At 38.4% G+C, this 17,350-nt stretch overlaps 1 protein-coding gene across 12 annotated transcripts in view; it reads right to left on the reverse strand.

Annotated features, from left to right (window-relative positions):
- Positions 1–13,964: 13,964 nt before the first annotated feature.
- PLGRKT (plasminogen receptor with a C-terminal lysine) overlaps positions 13,965–17,350 on the reverse strand; it is a 60,576-nt gene continuing 57,190 nt past the window's right edge. For all 12 annotated transcript variants that reach the window (XM_024734270.1, XM_024734268.1, XM_024734265.1 and 9 more), the window contains one exon: positions 13,965–14,363. In XM_024734270.1, the coding sequence (XP_024590038.1) occupies positions 14,242–14,363 (122 nt within the window). In that variant the 3' untranslated portion in view covers positions 13,965–14,241. The remainder of the gene's footprint in view (positions 14,364–17,350) is intronic.

The following is a 17,350-nucleotide window of genomic DNA, read 5'->3' on the forward strand; positions in this document are numbered from 1 at the left end:
AAGGGGGGTGGGATGAATTGAGAGATTTGGATTGACATATATACACTACTGATACAATGTATAAAATAGATAACTAATGAGAACCTACTGTACAACACAGGGAACTCTACTCAATGCTCTGTGGTAACCTAAATGAGAAGGAAAACCAAGAAAGAGGGGATATGTGTGTACACATAGCTGATTCACTTTGCTGTATAGTATAAACTAACACAATATTGTAAAGCAACTATACTCCAATAAAAATTTTATAAATATGACATAGTATGAGTCTGTTTCATGTTTGGTAATTACAATCATTGTTGCTTTTGTTGTGGTTATCCATTTACAGTTCTTGGTGTCAGTTTATTATCTCTTGTAAAAATAAAATACAGTGTGTGTGTGTGTGTGTGTGTGTGTGTGTGTGTGTGTGTGTGTGTGTGTGTGTGTGAAAAAAATTTTTATAAATAAATATGAGTGCTTTCAACTACTTCCCATTGACCCTTACCATTTCAGTTTGACTGTATCTGACTTTCAACTTCTAGCACCTGCAATCTTTTTTTTTTTAACGTCTCTATTGGAGTATAATTGCTTTACAACATTGTGTTAGTTTCTGCTTTATAACAAAGTGAATCAGCTATATGTATACATATATCCCCATATCCTCTCCCTCTTGCATCTCCCTCCCACCCGCCCTATCCAACCCTTCTAGGTGGTCACAAAGCACCAAGCTGATCTCCCTGTGCTATGCAGCTACTTCCCACTAGCTATCTGTTTTACATCTGGGAATGTATACATGTCCATGCTACACTCTCACTTTGTCCCAGCTTACCCTTCCCCCTCCCCGTGTCCTCAAGTCCATTCTCTATGTCTGCGTCTTTATTCCTGTCCTGCCCCTAGGTTCTTCAGAACCACATTTTTTTTCTAGATTCCAAATATATGTGTTAGCGTATGGTATTTGTTTTACTCTTTCAGACTTACTCCACTCTATGACAGACTCTAGGTCCATCCACCTCCCTACAAATAACTCAATTTTACTGTAGTTTTGATTTGCATTTCTCTAATGATTAGTGATGTTGAGCATCCTTTCATGGGTTTCTTGGGAATCTGTATATCTTTGGAGAAATGTCTATTTAGGTCTTCTGCTCATTTTTTGATTAGGTTGCTTGGGTTTTTTCTTTTTTATTAATTTTATTTATTTATTTATTTTTGGCTGTGTTGGGTCTTTGTTTCTGTGCATGGGCTTTCTCTAGTTGCAGCAAGCGGGGGCCACTCTTCATCGCGGTGCGCGGGCCTCTCACTGTCGTGGCCTCTCTTGTTGTGGAGCACAGGCTCCAGATGCACAGGCTCAGTAGTTGTGGCACACGGGCCTAGTTGCTCCGCGGCATGTGTGATCTTCCCAGACCAGGGCTCAAACCCATGTCCCCTGCATTGGCAGGCAGATTCTCAACCACTGCGCCACCAGGGAAGCCCGGTTGCTTGGTTTTTTCATATTGAGCTACATGACCTGCTTGTATATTTTAGAGATTAAACCTTTGTCAGTTCTTTTGCTTGCAAATATTTTCTCCCATTCTGAGGGTTGTTTTTTCTTCTTGTTTATGGTTTCCTTTGCTGTGCAAAAGCTTTTAAATTTCATTAGGTCCCATTTATTGATTTTTGTTTTTATTTTCATTTCTTTAGGAGGTGGGTCTAAAAGGATCTTGCTGTGATTTATGTCAGAGTGTTCTGCCTATGTTTTCCTCTAAGAATTTTATAGTGTCTGGCCTTACATTTAGGTCTTTAATCCATTTTGAGTTTATTTTTGTGTATGGTGTTAAGGAATGTTCTAATTTCATTCTGTTACAGGTAGCTGTCCAGTTTTCCCAGCACCACTTATTGAAGAAGCTGTCTTTTCTCCATTGTACATTCTTGCCTCCTTTATCAAAGGTAAGTTGACCATATGTGCATGGGTTTATCTCTGGGCTTTCTATCTTGTTCCATTGATCTATATTTCTGCTTTTGTGCCAGTACCATACTGTCTTGATTACTGTAGCTTTGTAGTAGAGTCTGAAGTCAGGGAGCCTGATTCCTCCAGCTCCCTTTTTCTTTCTCAGGATTGCTTTGGCTATTCGGGGTCTTTTGTGTTTCCATACAAATTGTGCAATTTTTTGTTCTAGTTCTGTGAAAAATGGCATTGGTAGTTTGATAGAGATTGCATTGAATCTGTAGATTGCTTTGGGTAGTATAGTCATTTTCACAATGTTGATTCTTCCCATCCAAGAACATGGTATATCTCTCCATCTATTTGTATCATCTTTAATTTCTTTCATCAGTGTCCTGTAGTTTTCTGCATACAGGTCTTTTGTATCCTTAGATAGGTTTATTCCTAGGTATTTTATTCTTTATGTTGCAATGGTAAATGGGAGTGTTTCCTTAATTTCTCTTTCAGATTTTTCATCATTAGTATATAGGAATGCAAGAGATTTCTGTGCATTAATTTTGTATCCTGCTACTTTACCAAATTCATTGATTAGCTCTAGTTTTCTGGTAGCATCTTTAGGGTTTTCTATGTATAGTATCATGGCATCTGCAAACAGTGACAGCGTTACTTCTCCTTCTCCGATTTGGATTCCTTTTATTTCTTTTTCTTCTCTGATTGCTGTGGTTAAAACTTCCACAACTGTGTTGAATAATAGTGGTGAGAGTGGACAACCTTGTCTTGTTCCTGATCTTTGAAAAAATGGTTTCAGTTTTTCACCATTGAGGACGATGTTGGCTGTGGGTTTGTCATATATGGCCTTTATTATGTTGAGGTAAGTTCTCTTTAGGCCTACTTTCTGGAGAGTTTTTATCATAAATGGGTGGTGAATTTTGCCAAAAGCTTTTTCTGCATCTATTGAAATGGTCATATGGTTTTTCTTCTTCAATTTGTTAATATGGTTTATCACACTGATTTCCGTATATTGAAGAATCCTTGCATTCCTGGGGAAACCCCACTTGATCATGGTGTATGATCCTTTTAATGTGCTGTTGGATTCTGTTTGCTAGTATTTTGTTGAGGATTTTTGCATCTATGTTCATCAGTGATATTGGCCTGTAGTTTTCTTTTTTTGTGACATCTTTGTCTGGTTTTGGTATCAGGGTTATGGTGGCCTCGTAGAATGAGTTTGGGAGTGTTCCTCTCTCTGCTATATTTTGGAAGAGTTTGAGAAGGATAGGTGTTAGCTCTTCTCTAAATGTTTGATAGAATTCGCCTGTGAAGCCATCTGGTCCTGGGCTTTTGTTTATTGGAAGATTTTTTTTTTTTATGGTTCTGGCAGCTTTATTGAGGTATAATTATGATACAATCAATGTAAATATTTAAAGTGTATAATTTGATAAGTTTTGACATATGTATATACCCATGAAATGACAGCCACAATCAGGATAATATTCATCATCTCCCAAAGTTTCCTTGTCCCCTTGGTAATCCTTACACCTGCCATTCCCTGCCTTACCCCTTCCCTGTTCCTATGTAACCACTAATCTACTTTCTGTCATTATAGGTTTTATGAATTTTCTAGAATTTAAAAAAATGGATTCATATGGTAGGTACTATTTTGTCTGGCTTATTTCACTGTCTGGCCTAATTACTTTGAAGTGTGTGCACCAATAGTTCACTAATTTTTATTGTTGAGTGGTATTTCATTGTGTGTGTATCCCATAATTTGTTTATCCACTCACCTGTTGAGGGACATTTGGTTTGTTTTCAGATTTTGTCAATCACAAATAAATCTGCTATAAACATTCATGAAGAAGTCTTGGGACTTCCCTAGCAGTACAGTGGCCAAGCATCCACACTTCCAATGCACAGGGCACGGGCTCGATCCCTGGTCAGAGAACCAAAACCCCATGTGCTGTGCGGCGTGGCCAAAAAATCAAATAAACAAAAACCAAACCAAATAGTTTCAATTTCACTGGTTGTGATTGGTCAGTTTATATTTTCTGTTTCTTCCTGGTTCAGTCTTGGAAAGTTGTGCTTTTCTAAGCATTTGTCCATTTCTTCCAGGTTGTCCATTTTATTGGCATATAGTTGCTTGTAGTAATCTCTCATGATCTTTTGTATTTCTGCAGTGTCAGTTGTTACTTCTCCTTTTTCATTTCTAATTCAGTTGCTTTGAGTCTTCTCACTTTTTTTCTTTTTTTTAAAATTAATTAATTATATTTGCTGTGTTGGGTCTTCGTTTCTGTGAGAGGGCTTTCTCTAGTTGTGGCAAGTGGGGGCCACTCTTCACCACAGTGCGTGGGCCTCGCACTATCGCAGCCTCTCTTGTTGCGGAGCACAGGCTCCAGACGCACAGGCTCAGTAGTTGTGGCTCACAGGCCTAGTTGCTCCGCGGCATGTGGAATCCTCCCAGACCAGGGCTCAAACCTGTGTCCCCTGCATTAGCAGGCAGATTCTCAAGCACTGCGCCATCAGGGAAGCCCTCCCTTTTTTTCTTGATGAGCCCGGCTAATGGTTTATCAATTTTGTTTATCTTCTCAGAGAAGTAGCTTTTAGTTTTATTGATCTTTCCTATTGTTTCCTTCATATCCTTTTCATTTATTTCTCATCTGATCTTTATAATTTGTTTCTTTTGCTAACTGGGTTTTTTTTTTGTTCTTCTTTCTCTAGCTGCTTTAGGTGTAAGGTTAGGTTGTTTATTTGAGATGTTTCTTGTTTCTTAAGGTAGGATTGTATTGCTATAAACTTCCCTCTTAAAACTGCTTTTGCTGCATCCCATAGGTTTTGCATCGTTGTGTTTTCATTGTCATTTGTTTCTAGGTATTTTTTGATTTCCTCTTTGATTTCTTCAGTGATCTCTTGGTTATTTAGTAGCATATTGTTTAGCCTCCATGTGTTTGCATTTTTTACAGGTTTTTTTCCTGTAATTGATATCTAGTCTCATAGAGTTGTGGTCGGAAAAGATACTTGATACAATTTCAGTTTTCTTAAGTTTAGCAAGGCTTGATTTGTGACCCAAGATATGATCTGTCCTGGAGAATGTTCCAGGAGCACTTGAGAAGAAAGTGTATTCTGTTGTTTTTGGATGGAATGTCCTGTAAATATCAATTAAGTCCATCTTGTTTAATGTGTCATTTAAAGCTTGTGTTTCCTTTTTTATTTCAATTTTGGATGATCTGTCCATTGGTGAAAGTAGGGTGTTAAAGTCCCCAGTAAGATTGTGTTACTGTCCATTTCCCCTTTTATGGCTGTTAGCATTTGCCTTATGTATTGAGGTACTCCTATATTGGATGCATAAATGTTTACAATTGTTATATCTTCTTCTTTGATTGATCCCCTGATCATTCTGTAGTGTCCTTCTTTGTCTCTTGTAATAGTCTTTATTTTAAAGTCTGTTTTGTCTGATATGAGAATTGCTACTCCAGCTTTCTTTTGATTTCCATTTGCATGGAATATCTTTTTCCATCCCCTCACTTTCCGTCTGTATGTGTCCCTAGGTCTGAAGTGGGTCTCTTGTAGACAGCATATATATGGGTCTTGTTTTTGTATCCATTCAGCCAGTCTATGTCTTTTGGTTGGAGCATTTAATCCATTTACATTTAAGGTAATTATGGATATGTATGTCCCTATTACCATTTTCTTAATTGTTTTGGGTTTGTTTTTGTAGGTCTTTTCCTTCTTTTTTGTTTTCTGCCTAGAGAGTTTCCTTTAGCATTTGTTGTAAAGCTGGTTTGGTGGTGCTGAATTCTCTTAATTTTTGCTTGTCTGTAAAGGTTTTAATTTCTCTGTCGAATCTGAATGAGATCCTTGCTGGGTAGATTAATCTTGGTTGTAGAGTTTTCCCTTTCATCACTTTAAATATGTCCTGCCCTCCCTTTAGGCTTGCAGAGTTTCTGCTGAAAGATCAGCTGTTAACCTTATGGGGAGTCCCTTGTATGATATTTATTACTTTTCACTTGCTGCTTTTAATGTTTTTTCTTTGTATTTAATTTTTGATAGTTTGATTAATATGTGTCTTGGCATGTTTCTCCTTGGATTTATCCTGTATGGGACTCCCTGTGCTTCCTGGACTTGACTATTTCCTTTCCCATGTTAGGGAAGTTTTCAGCTATAATCTCTTCAAATATTTTCTCAGACCCTTTCTTTGTCTCTTCTTCTTCTGGGACCCCTATAATTCCAATGTTGGTGCATTTAATGTTATCCCAGAGGTCTCTGAGACTGTCCTGAATTCTTTTCATTCTTTTTTCTTTATTCTGCTCTGTGGTAGTTATTTCCACTATTTTATCTTCCAGGTCTCTTATCCATTCTTCTGCCTCCATTATTCTGCTATTGAGTCCTTTTAGAGAATTTTAATTTCATTTATTGTGTTGTTGATCATTGTTTGCTCTTTAGTTCTTCTAGGTCCTTGTTAAACATTTCTTGTGTTTTCTCTGTTCTATTTCCAAGATTTTGGATCATCTTTACTATCATTACTCTGAATTCTTTTTCAGGTAGACTGCCTATTTCCTCTTCGTTTTTAACTTACTGTGTTTGGGGTCTCCTTATCGCAGGCTGCTGGTTCATAGTTCCCATTGTTTTTGCTTTCTGCCCCCAGTGGATAAGGTTGGTTCATTGGGTTGTGTAGGCTTCCTGGTGGAGGGGACTGGCCTGTGTTCTGGTGTGTGGGGCTGAATCTTGTCTTTCTGCTGGGCAGGGCCAAGTCTGGTGGTGTGTTTTGGGGTGTCTGTGAACTTAGTATGATTTTAGGCAGTCTCTCTGCTCATGGGTGGGTTGTGTTCCTCTCTTCCTAGTTGTTTGGCATGGGGCGTTCCGCACTGGAGCTTGCTGGCTGTTGAGTGGATCTGGGTCTTAGCTTTGAGATGGAGATCTCTGGGAGAGCTCTCATCGAATGATGTTATGTGGCGCCGGGAGGTCTCTTGTGGTCCAATGTCCTGAACTCGGCTCTCCCACCTCAGTAGCTCAGGCCTGACACCTGAGCACCAAGATCCTGTCAGCCACGTGGCTCAGAAGACAAGGGAGAAAAAAAGAAAGAAAAATAAATAATAAATAAGGAAAAAATTTTAATTATTAAAATAAAAAAGTAATAATTTTTTTTAAAAATGAAGGGAGCAACAAAACCAATAAACAAGTCCACCAATGATAACAAGTGCTAAATACTATACTAAGATAAACATAAAAATCAAAAACGAATTAGTCACATACAGCAAGCCCCAAGTCCACAGTTGCTCCCAAAGTCCCTTGACTCAATTTTGAGATGATTCATTGTCTATTCAGGTATTCCACAGATGCAAGGTACATCAAGTTGATTGTGTGGATTTAATCCGCTGCTCCTGAGGCTGCTGGGAGAGATTTCCTTTTCTCTTCTTCTTTTCGCACAGCTTCTTCTTTTCGCACAGCACAACCAAAGCAGGTCCCGTCCCTATTCTTTTGTCTCTGTTTTTCCTTTTTTCTTTTGCCCTACCCAGGTACGTGGGGATTTTCTTGCCTTTTGGGAAGCCTGAGGTCTTCTGCCAGTGTACAGTAGGTGTTCTGTAGGAGTTGTTCCACATGTAGATGTATTTTTGATGTATTTGTGTGGAGGAAGGTGATCTCCACGTCTTACTCCTCTGCCATCTTGAAAGTCCCCCCACGTGCACTCTTGTCTGATGGTTTTCTTTGGCCTCTAGATCCCACTTTGCCTGAACACCATTTGTGCTGGAGAAATAACACACCAGGAACTGCCCTCCACCAATTAACTCAAGAGTGGGTTATAAATACCCCAGATCTTTCACTCCTTGGGTGGGATAACTCTGGCCTGAGGGGAGGGTGTGTTCTAAACCATTTCTCAGAGTTCCCCAGCAGGATTAAGCTCCAGTTGCCCACAGAGGTAATTTCCTGGGTCCGACTTCATTTACTGGCTTCCTTTTCTTCCCCAATTCCCCACAAGTGTTTTTATGAGCATCTCCCAAATAAATGCCTTGATCAAGTCATTATTGCAAAATTCGCTTCAAGGAGAACCTACACTGAGACAGCTAAAAGAGATAAAAGTGAACATATCTGAGGAAAAGAAAATGGGAAGGAGAACAGAATGCCTTTTAACTATGACCCATGAGCCTGTTTGAATTTTTCCTTTTCCTAAAATACTCCTGTTCTAGTAGGAAGTTGATGTCTCTGCTTGAATTGCTGAAAAGAACTTACGAAAGTCAGAACCTGAACAGAACCTCCTTTGCCTGCCTAGTTAGACTTTCAGGCTGTTTCAGAGGTAGTGGGCTTGTCCTAAGTCTGCAGTTCAGAAAAGGAAACTGGCTGGAAGGTCAGTCCAGCACCCTGTGTTTTCCATGGCTATTGAATTCAGAGAAGTAACTATCCATAGGCACAAACTGTATTCAAACCCCAGATATCTTTTTATTATTGCTAGTTTGAAATAGGTAGCATTAGTTGGACTCTTTTCAAAAATTTTAGTTCTTTGAAGATGAAAAGAAAAGCATTCCAGAGGCCAGTTTTTCTCTCTGTTATTTTAGGAAGATGTAAAATTGTCAAGTATCTCAGAATCCATATTGGGTTCCTAGTGCTCTCTCTGCCTCTGTCTCTCTTTCTTTTACAAAATCACCTTGGTGGATAGAGTTGGTGCTATCTTCTACTCAAGTCAGATCTTCATCAGCAGTACTTTAATGGTGTGGGGATGGTGGGAAGAGAAGGAAAAATAGTCACCTATATTCCTCAAAGCCCAACCATATTATCCTGACATCCTGACAGCTTTTCACAGACTTCCCTTATCACATTTCAGTGTCTACTAATATCTCTAGTCTGTTGACTTTCACATACATTCAATAGCTGAGTCCTTACAGTTTTTTAAAACCTTCAAGCTATGATAGATCTCTGATTGTCAGTCTTCCATGGGACTTAACTTCATTTGGGCACATTCTTAACTCTGTTCTCCTAACACCAAATGAAATGCCAAAACCAACTTGGGTTCAGGGTCTGTCTGTCCCTTATGTCCAGGCAGGGCAGAAAACACCACAAAGTGCCGCTGACCATAGATGAAGTCCTCCAAAAAAAACCCAGGTAAACTGAGGTTAGCACTGCATCATTCAACCCCGTGACACTTGTGGATTAAGAAATTGTATACCAAAAATGTCATCCAAACCTCAGACTCAGCAATACTACTGAGTCGTTATCAGTGGGGTACAGATTTCCATTTGCTTTTATCTGTGGTCATGATGAATTTGTGCTGCCCCAGGCACACTTCTTACTGTCTTCCAAGTAGCCAGAGGAACAAGTTAGCACAGCAAAATAAACTGGCCTGTGAGGGGATCCCATGGGTGACTTTGGTCCCTGGGGGGCTCAGCTCCCCCAAACAAGCTAGTAACTGAACCCTGGCAGCCATTCTTGAGCTGTTTACTGTGAAAGGCATTTGAGTCAGCTCTATTCCTTCATGATACTATACTTCCTTGGCCCTTTTCTTATTTTCTAGGCCTTTCTCACTTCCCCTTCTCTGCCCCTGGCCATTCTGGGCTTCCTGGTGCACCTGTAGCCCAAGTACTGCTCCAACCTTCATAAACTCCAAGACTGACACAAAGTTACTGTAGAAAAATCAGCAGAGATGCTAAATAGTTAGCCCTGAATGTTAGAAACAACTCTCTACAAATTGACAGTGGGTAGTATGCAGGGTATTCCTGAAATCTCCTGTAGGCATCTACAAGGCCAAACCTAAGGAAACATTTCCAACCCTCATGCAAAACATACACACTCGAAGGCCAAGAGAAACCACACCGCCTGAGTTACAGGCTTTATTTAAAAATATTTTCTCAAAAAAATTAATATTAAAAAAAAATATTTTCTCAGTAAGAGTTTGTTCCTTTCCCAGAATAATGGAGCACAATAGGTTCTGGCAAGGGTCTCTAGAATATCCCATTTGAACATGTGAATATTAAAATTGTTGAAGTCTATAAAAATGTTCTCAATTTCATATTGCTCATATTCCTATTACATTGTTGTAGATTATTTTTGCAATCTGAGTCTGATTCCTTTCCATCCTCTTCTAACTCATGCCCTTTTAAACTCACTTTAGGACACCTTCTAAGGCTCTGAGACTGAGCATATGTGATAGTTTTTAAAAATTATTTCTGATTTTGACTTTGTCATTGTCCTCTTAGAGTCAGGCAGCATGTTGCATTGGAAAAACTCCTGCCAGTGATACCAGACACCAAAGTTCTAGTACAAACTACCATTACCAGATGTGAAACTTTAGGTAACTCACTAAGGGCCTCCATTTTCTCAACAGTAAAAATGGGGACTTAGACTAGACCACTTCTAAGGGTCTTCCCTCCCTCTTTAACATCTTGACAATAATTTCAGTATTTGTCATTAAAACTGTTTTGAGTAGATTTGGGACACTGCTATAATCTTTGCAAAGTGCAGTTAAGTACTGCGCCACTAAGGACCCTTCAACATTACCCCCAAACACAAACTGAATTGGGTGGAACACCATATAAACTTTATTTATTTGTAATTTTATTCGCCAGTTGTCTCATTTAAATATGAATTTAAAACATTCAAAACACTTAGGTACTGTGATGTCATAAATTCCATTTTTAATATTACAATATTATTTACTATTGTAAAGTGATTTCCAAAAAGGGTCATTCTGCTGTAGAGAATTTCTGGACTCGTATTTATTTCCTTTAAACTATGACAACCTCCACATACACTAAGAGAGTCTCTGTGTTGCTTTAGTTGAACCAACAATGTTTGGGGAGAAATGGATAGCCACATGGACTGAAGATGAGATTTTTCCCCCCAACTTTGTTCCTAATCACTGATAAAGACACTGGATGAGGCTACCATTATTTTAATCTCTAAATCTTTGCTCATAATCAGACAATAGTTTCTCATCCTTCTCTTTACACACTTTCTCAGAATAATTTCCTCATTCTTCTTGTAATATCACAAAAATTTGTGGTTATAAGCTAGCTGAACAAAGACCCTATCAGGTTCAGTATTTGGAAATGTCAGCTGTCTAGTTGTTAATCAGGGCTTATTATTAATGCAAGTTTTAATTAACATAAATGACTAAGGAACAGCTCAAGAATCAGGGCATAAATGTTTGTCTTTTCAATTAAACGATACTGTAAATAATAAATTAGGGGGAAAGCTTTGGATAATCAGTAATACCAAAGACAATTGGGATATATTTTAATATAGTCAAGTTGCAAAGCCATTAGTTAATAGCTCTGCTTTGATTTTTGCCTCACCACACAATTGGGAGCAAACAAAAGTGTGAGTATGTGCGTGTGTTTAGCAGAGGCTCTATTCAGTAACAATTATTAACTCAGGGTCAATGCCAAGAAGCCAAGACAAATGAATGACCTGGTGGTTCAGAGGGGGCTCAGGGCCTGGATATGTTTCACAGCAACACAAATCCCATGTAAGTTATTTAGCCAGTCAACCCTTGCAGGGGACTCAAACCCACTCTTAGTAAGCCCTAGCTAGACTATGTCAGGAATATTTGGACAGCATGATTGAACTTAAGGGGAAAGAAAGACTTACAATTCCAGATTCTGACATGGTCTACAAACCAATGCTAGATATTAGATATCCAGTAGACTAACAGTATGCCTCCCAATCACTTCTTTCCCATGTTCTCCAGAGGCCCCAGATAATCCATGTGGATTAAATGAAAGGAAATCACCTTCTCCCTCTACAACCTCAAACTGGTTTCCTAGTCCTGTTATTATTCCTTTTCATTTTCCTGAATCCATCCCCAAAGCCACACCTTAGCCATATTTGGGCCCTGGTGAATGCTCAGGTGGACATTGCAGCAATTGATTGGGCGCTGGGATCTTCCCCCCGCAATGGACTAATCCCAATCCCAATTCAGATTCTTTCATGCCCATCACCCTGAAGATAGAGTGCAAACTATAGAGTGTTACACCCAAGGTCCTTCAGGAGTTGAGCTGTGCCTCCAGGCTCACTTCTTAAAAAGTACCCCATGTAAGGAACCTCTTGCTCGCAGCAAACTGAACAACCAGCAGCCGATCCCCGGACTTGACACACATGGACGTGCCTTTAATCAGTCTTCTTCTGCCCAAGATGCCCTTCCTCTTCACTTCCTTATCTTTCTGGAGAAATTCAGTGGATCCTTCAAGATCTGGCCCAAGTTCTCTACAGCTTTTTTTTTTTTTTTGCATCTTTATTGGCGTATAATTGCTTTACAATGGTGTGTTTGTTTCTACTTTATAACAAAGTGAATCAGTTATACATATACATATGTTCCCATATCTCTTCCCTCTTGCGTCTCCCTCCCTATCCCACCCCTCTAGGTGGTCACAAAGCACCGAGCTGATCTCCCTGTGCTATGCAGCTGCTTCCCACTAGCTATCTATTTTACATTTGGTAGTGTATATATGTCCATGCCACTCTCTCACTTTGTCACAGCTTACCCTTCCCCCTCCCCATATCCTCAAGTCCATTCTCTAGTAGGTCTGTGTCTTTATCCCTGTCTTACCCCTAGGTTCTTCATGACTTTTTTTTTTCTTAAATTTCATATATATATGTTAGCATACGGTATTTGTCTTTCTGACTTACTTCACTCTGTATGACAGACTCTAGGTCCATCCACCTTTAATTGTTTCAAAACCGTATCTTGCTATGCTTGAGGGTAGTGGCCATTATATTCATAATTGTTTCCCCCCTTCAGATTTCATCTTCCACTATTCTCTCTGGCCTTCTTTCTATTCTCTGGCCATGCCAAGTCTCAGAGCTTTTCCTCTGGCTCTTCCCTTTGCCTAGAGATCTCTTCCCTGTCCCCATATGTGCTCTTCACAGGACTGCCTCATTCAAGTCTTAGCTCAAATGTCACCTCTGCAGAGAGGCAGTCCCTACTGTCCCACATCTAAAGTAGCCTCCCCCAATATTCTTCTAATCATTCTTTTATTATCCTGTTTGCATTTGTCTCCATCAGAAATGAACTTGTTTATTTTCATGTTTATTTGTTCTCTCCCCAGCTCTCCCACGCCTCACTAGAACATATTTATCTGCCTAAGATATAGCAACCTTGTCTATGCATTCACTCATGTAGCCCCAGTGCCTACAACAGTGGTTGACACATAGCAGGTATTAATAAATATCTTTGGAATTAGTGTATGTAGGGTTTGCAACTGTAGGAATGGATATAAATAGGATTATTTTATGAGTATAGGTTTCCTGGTGAGTGGAAATAAAAAGGTGGACATCCTAATCAACCTTCCCCTCCTTCCCACCTCTCTAGAAACTGTGCCCTGAGTCATTATTTGAATGTTTTTACCTTTTGTCTTTCACAATTGTCTTTGCATGTCAAGCATGCATTAAGGCATAACTTTTTCAAGACCTTTTAGAGTATAGACTCTGGAGCCAAACCATTTAGGGTTATGTCCCAGTTCTGTCTGTGTATGACCTTAGGCAAGCAATTCAATCTCTTTATGCCACAGTTTCCACATCTATAAAAATGATGGGGGCTTCCCTGGTGGTACAGTGGTTAAGAATCTGCCAATGCAGGGGTCACGGGTCCGGGAAGATCCCATATTGCTGCAGAGCAACTAAGGCCATGCACCACAACTACTGAGCCTGCATTCTAGAGCCCACAAGCCAAAACTACTGAGCCCTCATGCCACAACTACTGAAGCCCGCATGCCTAGAGCCTGTGCTCCGCAACAAGAGAAGCCACTGCGATGAGAAGCCCATGTACCACAACGAAGAGTAGCCCCTGCTCACCACAACTAGAGAAAGTCCGTGCACAGCAATGAAGACCCAACGCAGCCAAAAATAAATTTATTTTAAAAGAAAATGATGCCTGCCTCATTGGATTGTTGGGATAATTACAAGAATATGTGCAAAACAATCAGACAATGGCCATAGCAAGTGCAATATACATGTTAATCATTAATATTAGTTGTTTTCTATCATGTGGAGACAGGACACAATTGAGAAATCCAAATAAAAGCAGTATCTGTGGGAGATTACTGTGATGGGGCAAGTGTGTGCAACAGAGAAATGAGAACAACAGAACTTTTGCTTCCAGAAATTCAAAAAAATGTAGTTTATTAATTTTACATTTAGATGTTTGTGATACACACACATATAGAGGAAATCTGAAAGAGTACCTCCATGATTTTGTGTTGAATGTTATACATTTTATTTTAAAATAATTTAACAAAGTTCATCTTAAATTTTATTATTTTAAAATAAAAACCATTATATCAAAATCTCAAGCATTTAAAAAATTGTAAAGGCCATGATTCAAGTCAACAATTCTGTATTTTGAGATTTGGTGGGTAAACATGATTTCATTTGTCTATGAAGAATTTACTCTGTTCCCTTCTTGCTTTTTCAAGGTTTTCAAAAGTGATCATTCCTTTTGGCAGCTGCAACTTACTCTTTTCTGTTTCCAGTATGTTCTCGGCTTCACCTTAAATAAAGTACAGAAATGTGCAAGGTGACAAAGGGGTCATCAGCATTTTGTGAGAAGACCTACTTGTTGTGTTCCACTGACATGCTGTAACACTGTGTGGAGGCATGCCCCCAGATCTCACAGTTAAATATTTCACCCACTGTCCCCAGTGAAGTGACCTCCCAAAGGAAACACAATAATGAATTCTGAAGATTCAAAAAGAGATAAATCAGATGCCAGAGACTCTGACAGAAGACAGCATTTTAAAATGTAGAAGAGAAAGAATACCAAGTAATATTTTTTTTCCTTGAAGGAAAGTCAGGATGATAACTATTAGTTATGTTAGGAGGGGTTTAGGATGGTGAAACCCCATATGGTTCTTCTTGTTGCCCCTTATTATATCATAAGTGACGTGAGAAGAAAATAAAGTTTACTAAAAACTCTAATTTTTCAGGAAAGCTAATCTTTGACTTGAAACTACTTATAAATACCCCAAATAATATTAAATGTTCTTTAGTCCATATATACATACATATACACATTTTTATAAACAATTCCTCTTAAATAATAGCTAGTAATTTCTTGGGCACAGTGACATTTGCCAACTTTTATTGTTGAAGACTAGCGAAATCTTGAAAAACTATAATATATGTTGTTGACATTCCATAAACTTTCCTTGGGAATAAAGGCAGTTGTTTTCTTGAAGTATTCCTCTTTTAACGCACAATTAATTTATACTCCAAACCCAACAGGGCAGGCTACAATTTGCAAATTATCACAGCATTCCAACAATCTGCAAACATTTTTTTTTCTCAATCTTAAATACTAAGTAAAAATCATTATAAATTGTATGTAATTGGGCAGGCTATTGATGACAGACTAGATGTTTCCATGGGAGAGTGCCTTCCATATGGCAGATTCTTAGTATGTGTTTACAGAATGGCTGATAATAAAGTCAATTAAACAGGAAGTATATATCTTGGGGCCATGTCTAGTTAACAGGGCTATATATTATAAACTAAACTTTTTAATATGGTAAATTTCCTGGTGGATTCTAAAGTTTTGTTGTTTTTTTTTTAAACAGGAAATTTCCACAACATGCCTTGGAAGTTAAATTTTTATATTCTATAGACTCTGATGGACCTGTAATAAAATTACTTCCCAATTATACAATCAAAATATTCCTAGAAAATAAATTTGCTCTCCATTAGTAATACATTCAAGTGAATGCTGTATAATAGAGTTGAGATTTCTTAATACTACATACTAACTTTTATGAGAGACTGAGAACTCTAATGTTCTTATAAACAGTGAGACATAGTTGAGCTCAGACTAATGAATTCTTAAGCAAATGAGTAACATGAACCTGAGCAGGTTATTGAAATGAGTTTTAACATAAGTAAATTAGTTTTGTACAGTTAGTTTCCAGCTTAAAATGGAATTGTACTCCAAAAGTTAATTTGTAGATCAGTGTTTTAGAACACAGAATACATTTTCCCACAGTAATATATGCTATAAATAAATTTCTAGGCCATCAGCAAAATACTGTTTAGCCCACAATATAGCTGAACTATGATACCAATAATGTCTGACCCCAAAGAACATTTTAATATAGTTTCTATGTGGAAAATGTACTTCTATTTTCAAATGGGAATTTTTAAGAACATATAATCCCTCCATTTCCCTAAGTCTGTGAATGAAATGTTCTACTGCCTACTCCCAATACCTGCGCCTTCTCCTTTCCCATACTAAACCAGTCCCCACAGAGCCTCAGGGATAGTGATGGGCCTATAGCCCAGGAGAGAACAGGATGGCAAAAATGAAGGCTTGGGAAAGCACTGTTTCCAGCATGCTCTGGGTTGAAGGCTTGAGGAGTAGGGAAATAGGGATCCTCATGAGAGGTGTGTAGTGGTGGGAATTTGGAAGACATGGATATCCTAGACTAATGGGAAACTCTGTCTTCTTGGGACAGGAATGGCATCTGTGGCAGCAGTGCTATTTTCTAGGGCAATAAAAGCCAGAGTTCAGTGAGAGCAGTACGGTACTGGTGAAAATTTAACAACCAGCTTTCCAGAACAAAAACAAATGTACGTAAGTTTATTATGTACATAAGTTTATTATAAATTTTACTTCTATGAAATATATGTAGCGTACAATTTATAAATGATAATAACATGTATAGTACCCTTTATCATAAATTCTATATAGCAAATTGATCCTCAAAGAATGTTTTTATTGATTTTTGCTGAACTCTTTTATCCATAGCTCACCTAAGCAGTTGATGAGAAAGTATAATTTCAACATGAATGATGGTCGGTGTTTTCATTTACGTTAATGAGTAGGACAAAAGAGAAACAGTGATATTGTGGACTTTGTTGAATCAGATAACAGTTTCTAAATATTAGGACATTTCCTGAATTCTTTTTGCTATTCACAACATAATGGATATGGACACAACACACTTTTAAGACTAATATACATCATTAACATTTTCTTCACCATTTTCTTAAGTCTAGACCATGGGTTGGCAGACTTTCGTAAAGGGCCAGATAGTAAATATTTTAGGCTTGTGGGGACTTGCATATCTGTTGCAGTGACTCGGCTCTGTCATGGAAATGGAAAAGCAGAAATGAATGGGTATGTCTGTGTTCCAATAAAACTTTATTTTCAAAAATAGGTGGCCAGCCTGCAGACCATAGTTTGTCAACCCCTGATCTAGACAATCAACAAAATAGTAAGTCAAGCCTTGATTTGGTATTTGTAGATTTCCATGGTGTAAATACTCCCACCATGACCACCTTCAAGCTGACATACCAATGGGACGTCACTGAAGTCAGAGTTGTATCTGTATTTTATTGTGTCTATATATTGTATCTGCATTGCCACCATACAGATACAGTAGATATACATAACTTAAAAGAACAGATATACATAACTTAAGAGTACAGATATTTGTAAAGTAATTAGAAACTAAGTTCTGATTATTTATTATTATTTTTGTTTTT

The sequence above is a fragment of the Neophocaena asiaeorientalis genome, unplaced genomic scaffold (genome assembly GCF_003031525.2).
Source record: "Neophocaena asiaeorientalis asiaeorientalis breed wild unplaced genomic scaffold, Neophocaena_asiaeorientalis_V1.1 scaffold256, whole genome shotgun sequence".
NCBI classification, from domain to species: Eukaryota; Metazoa; Chordata; class Mammalia; order Artiodactyla; family Phocoenidae; genus Neophocaena; species Neophocaena asiaeorientalis.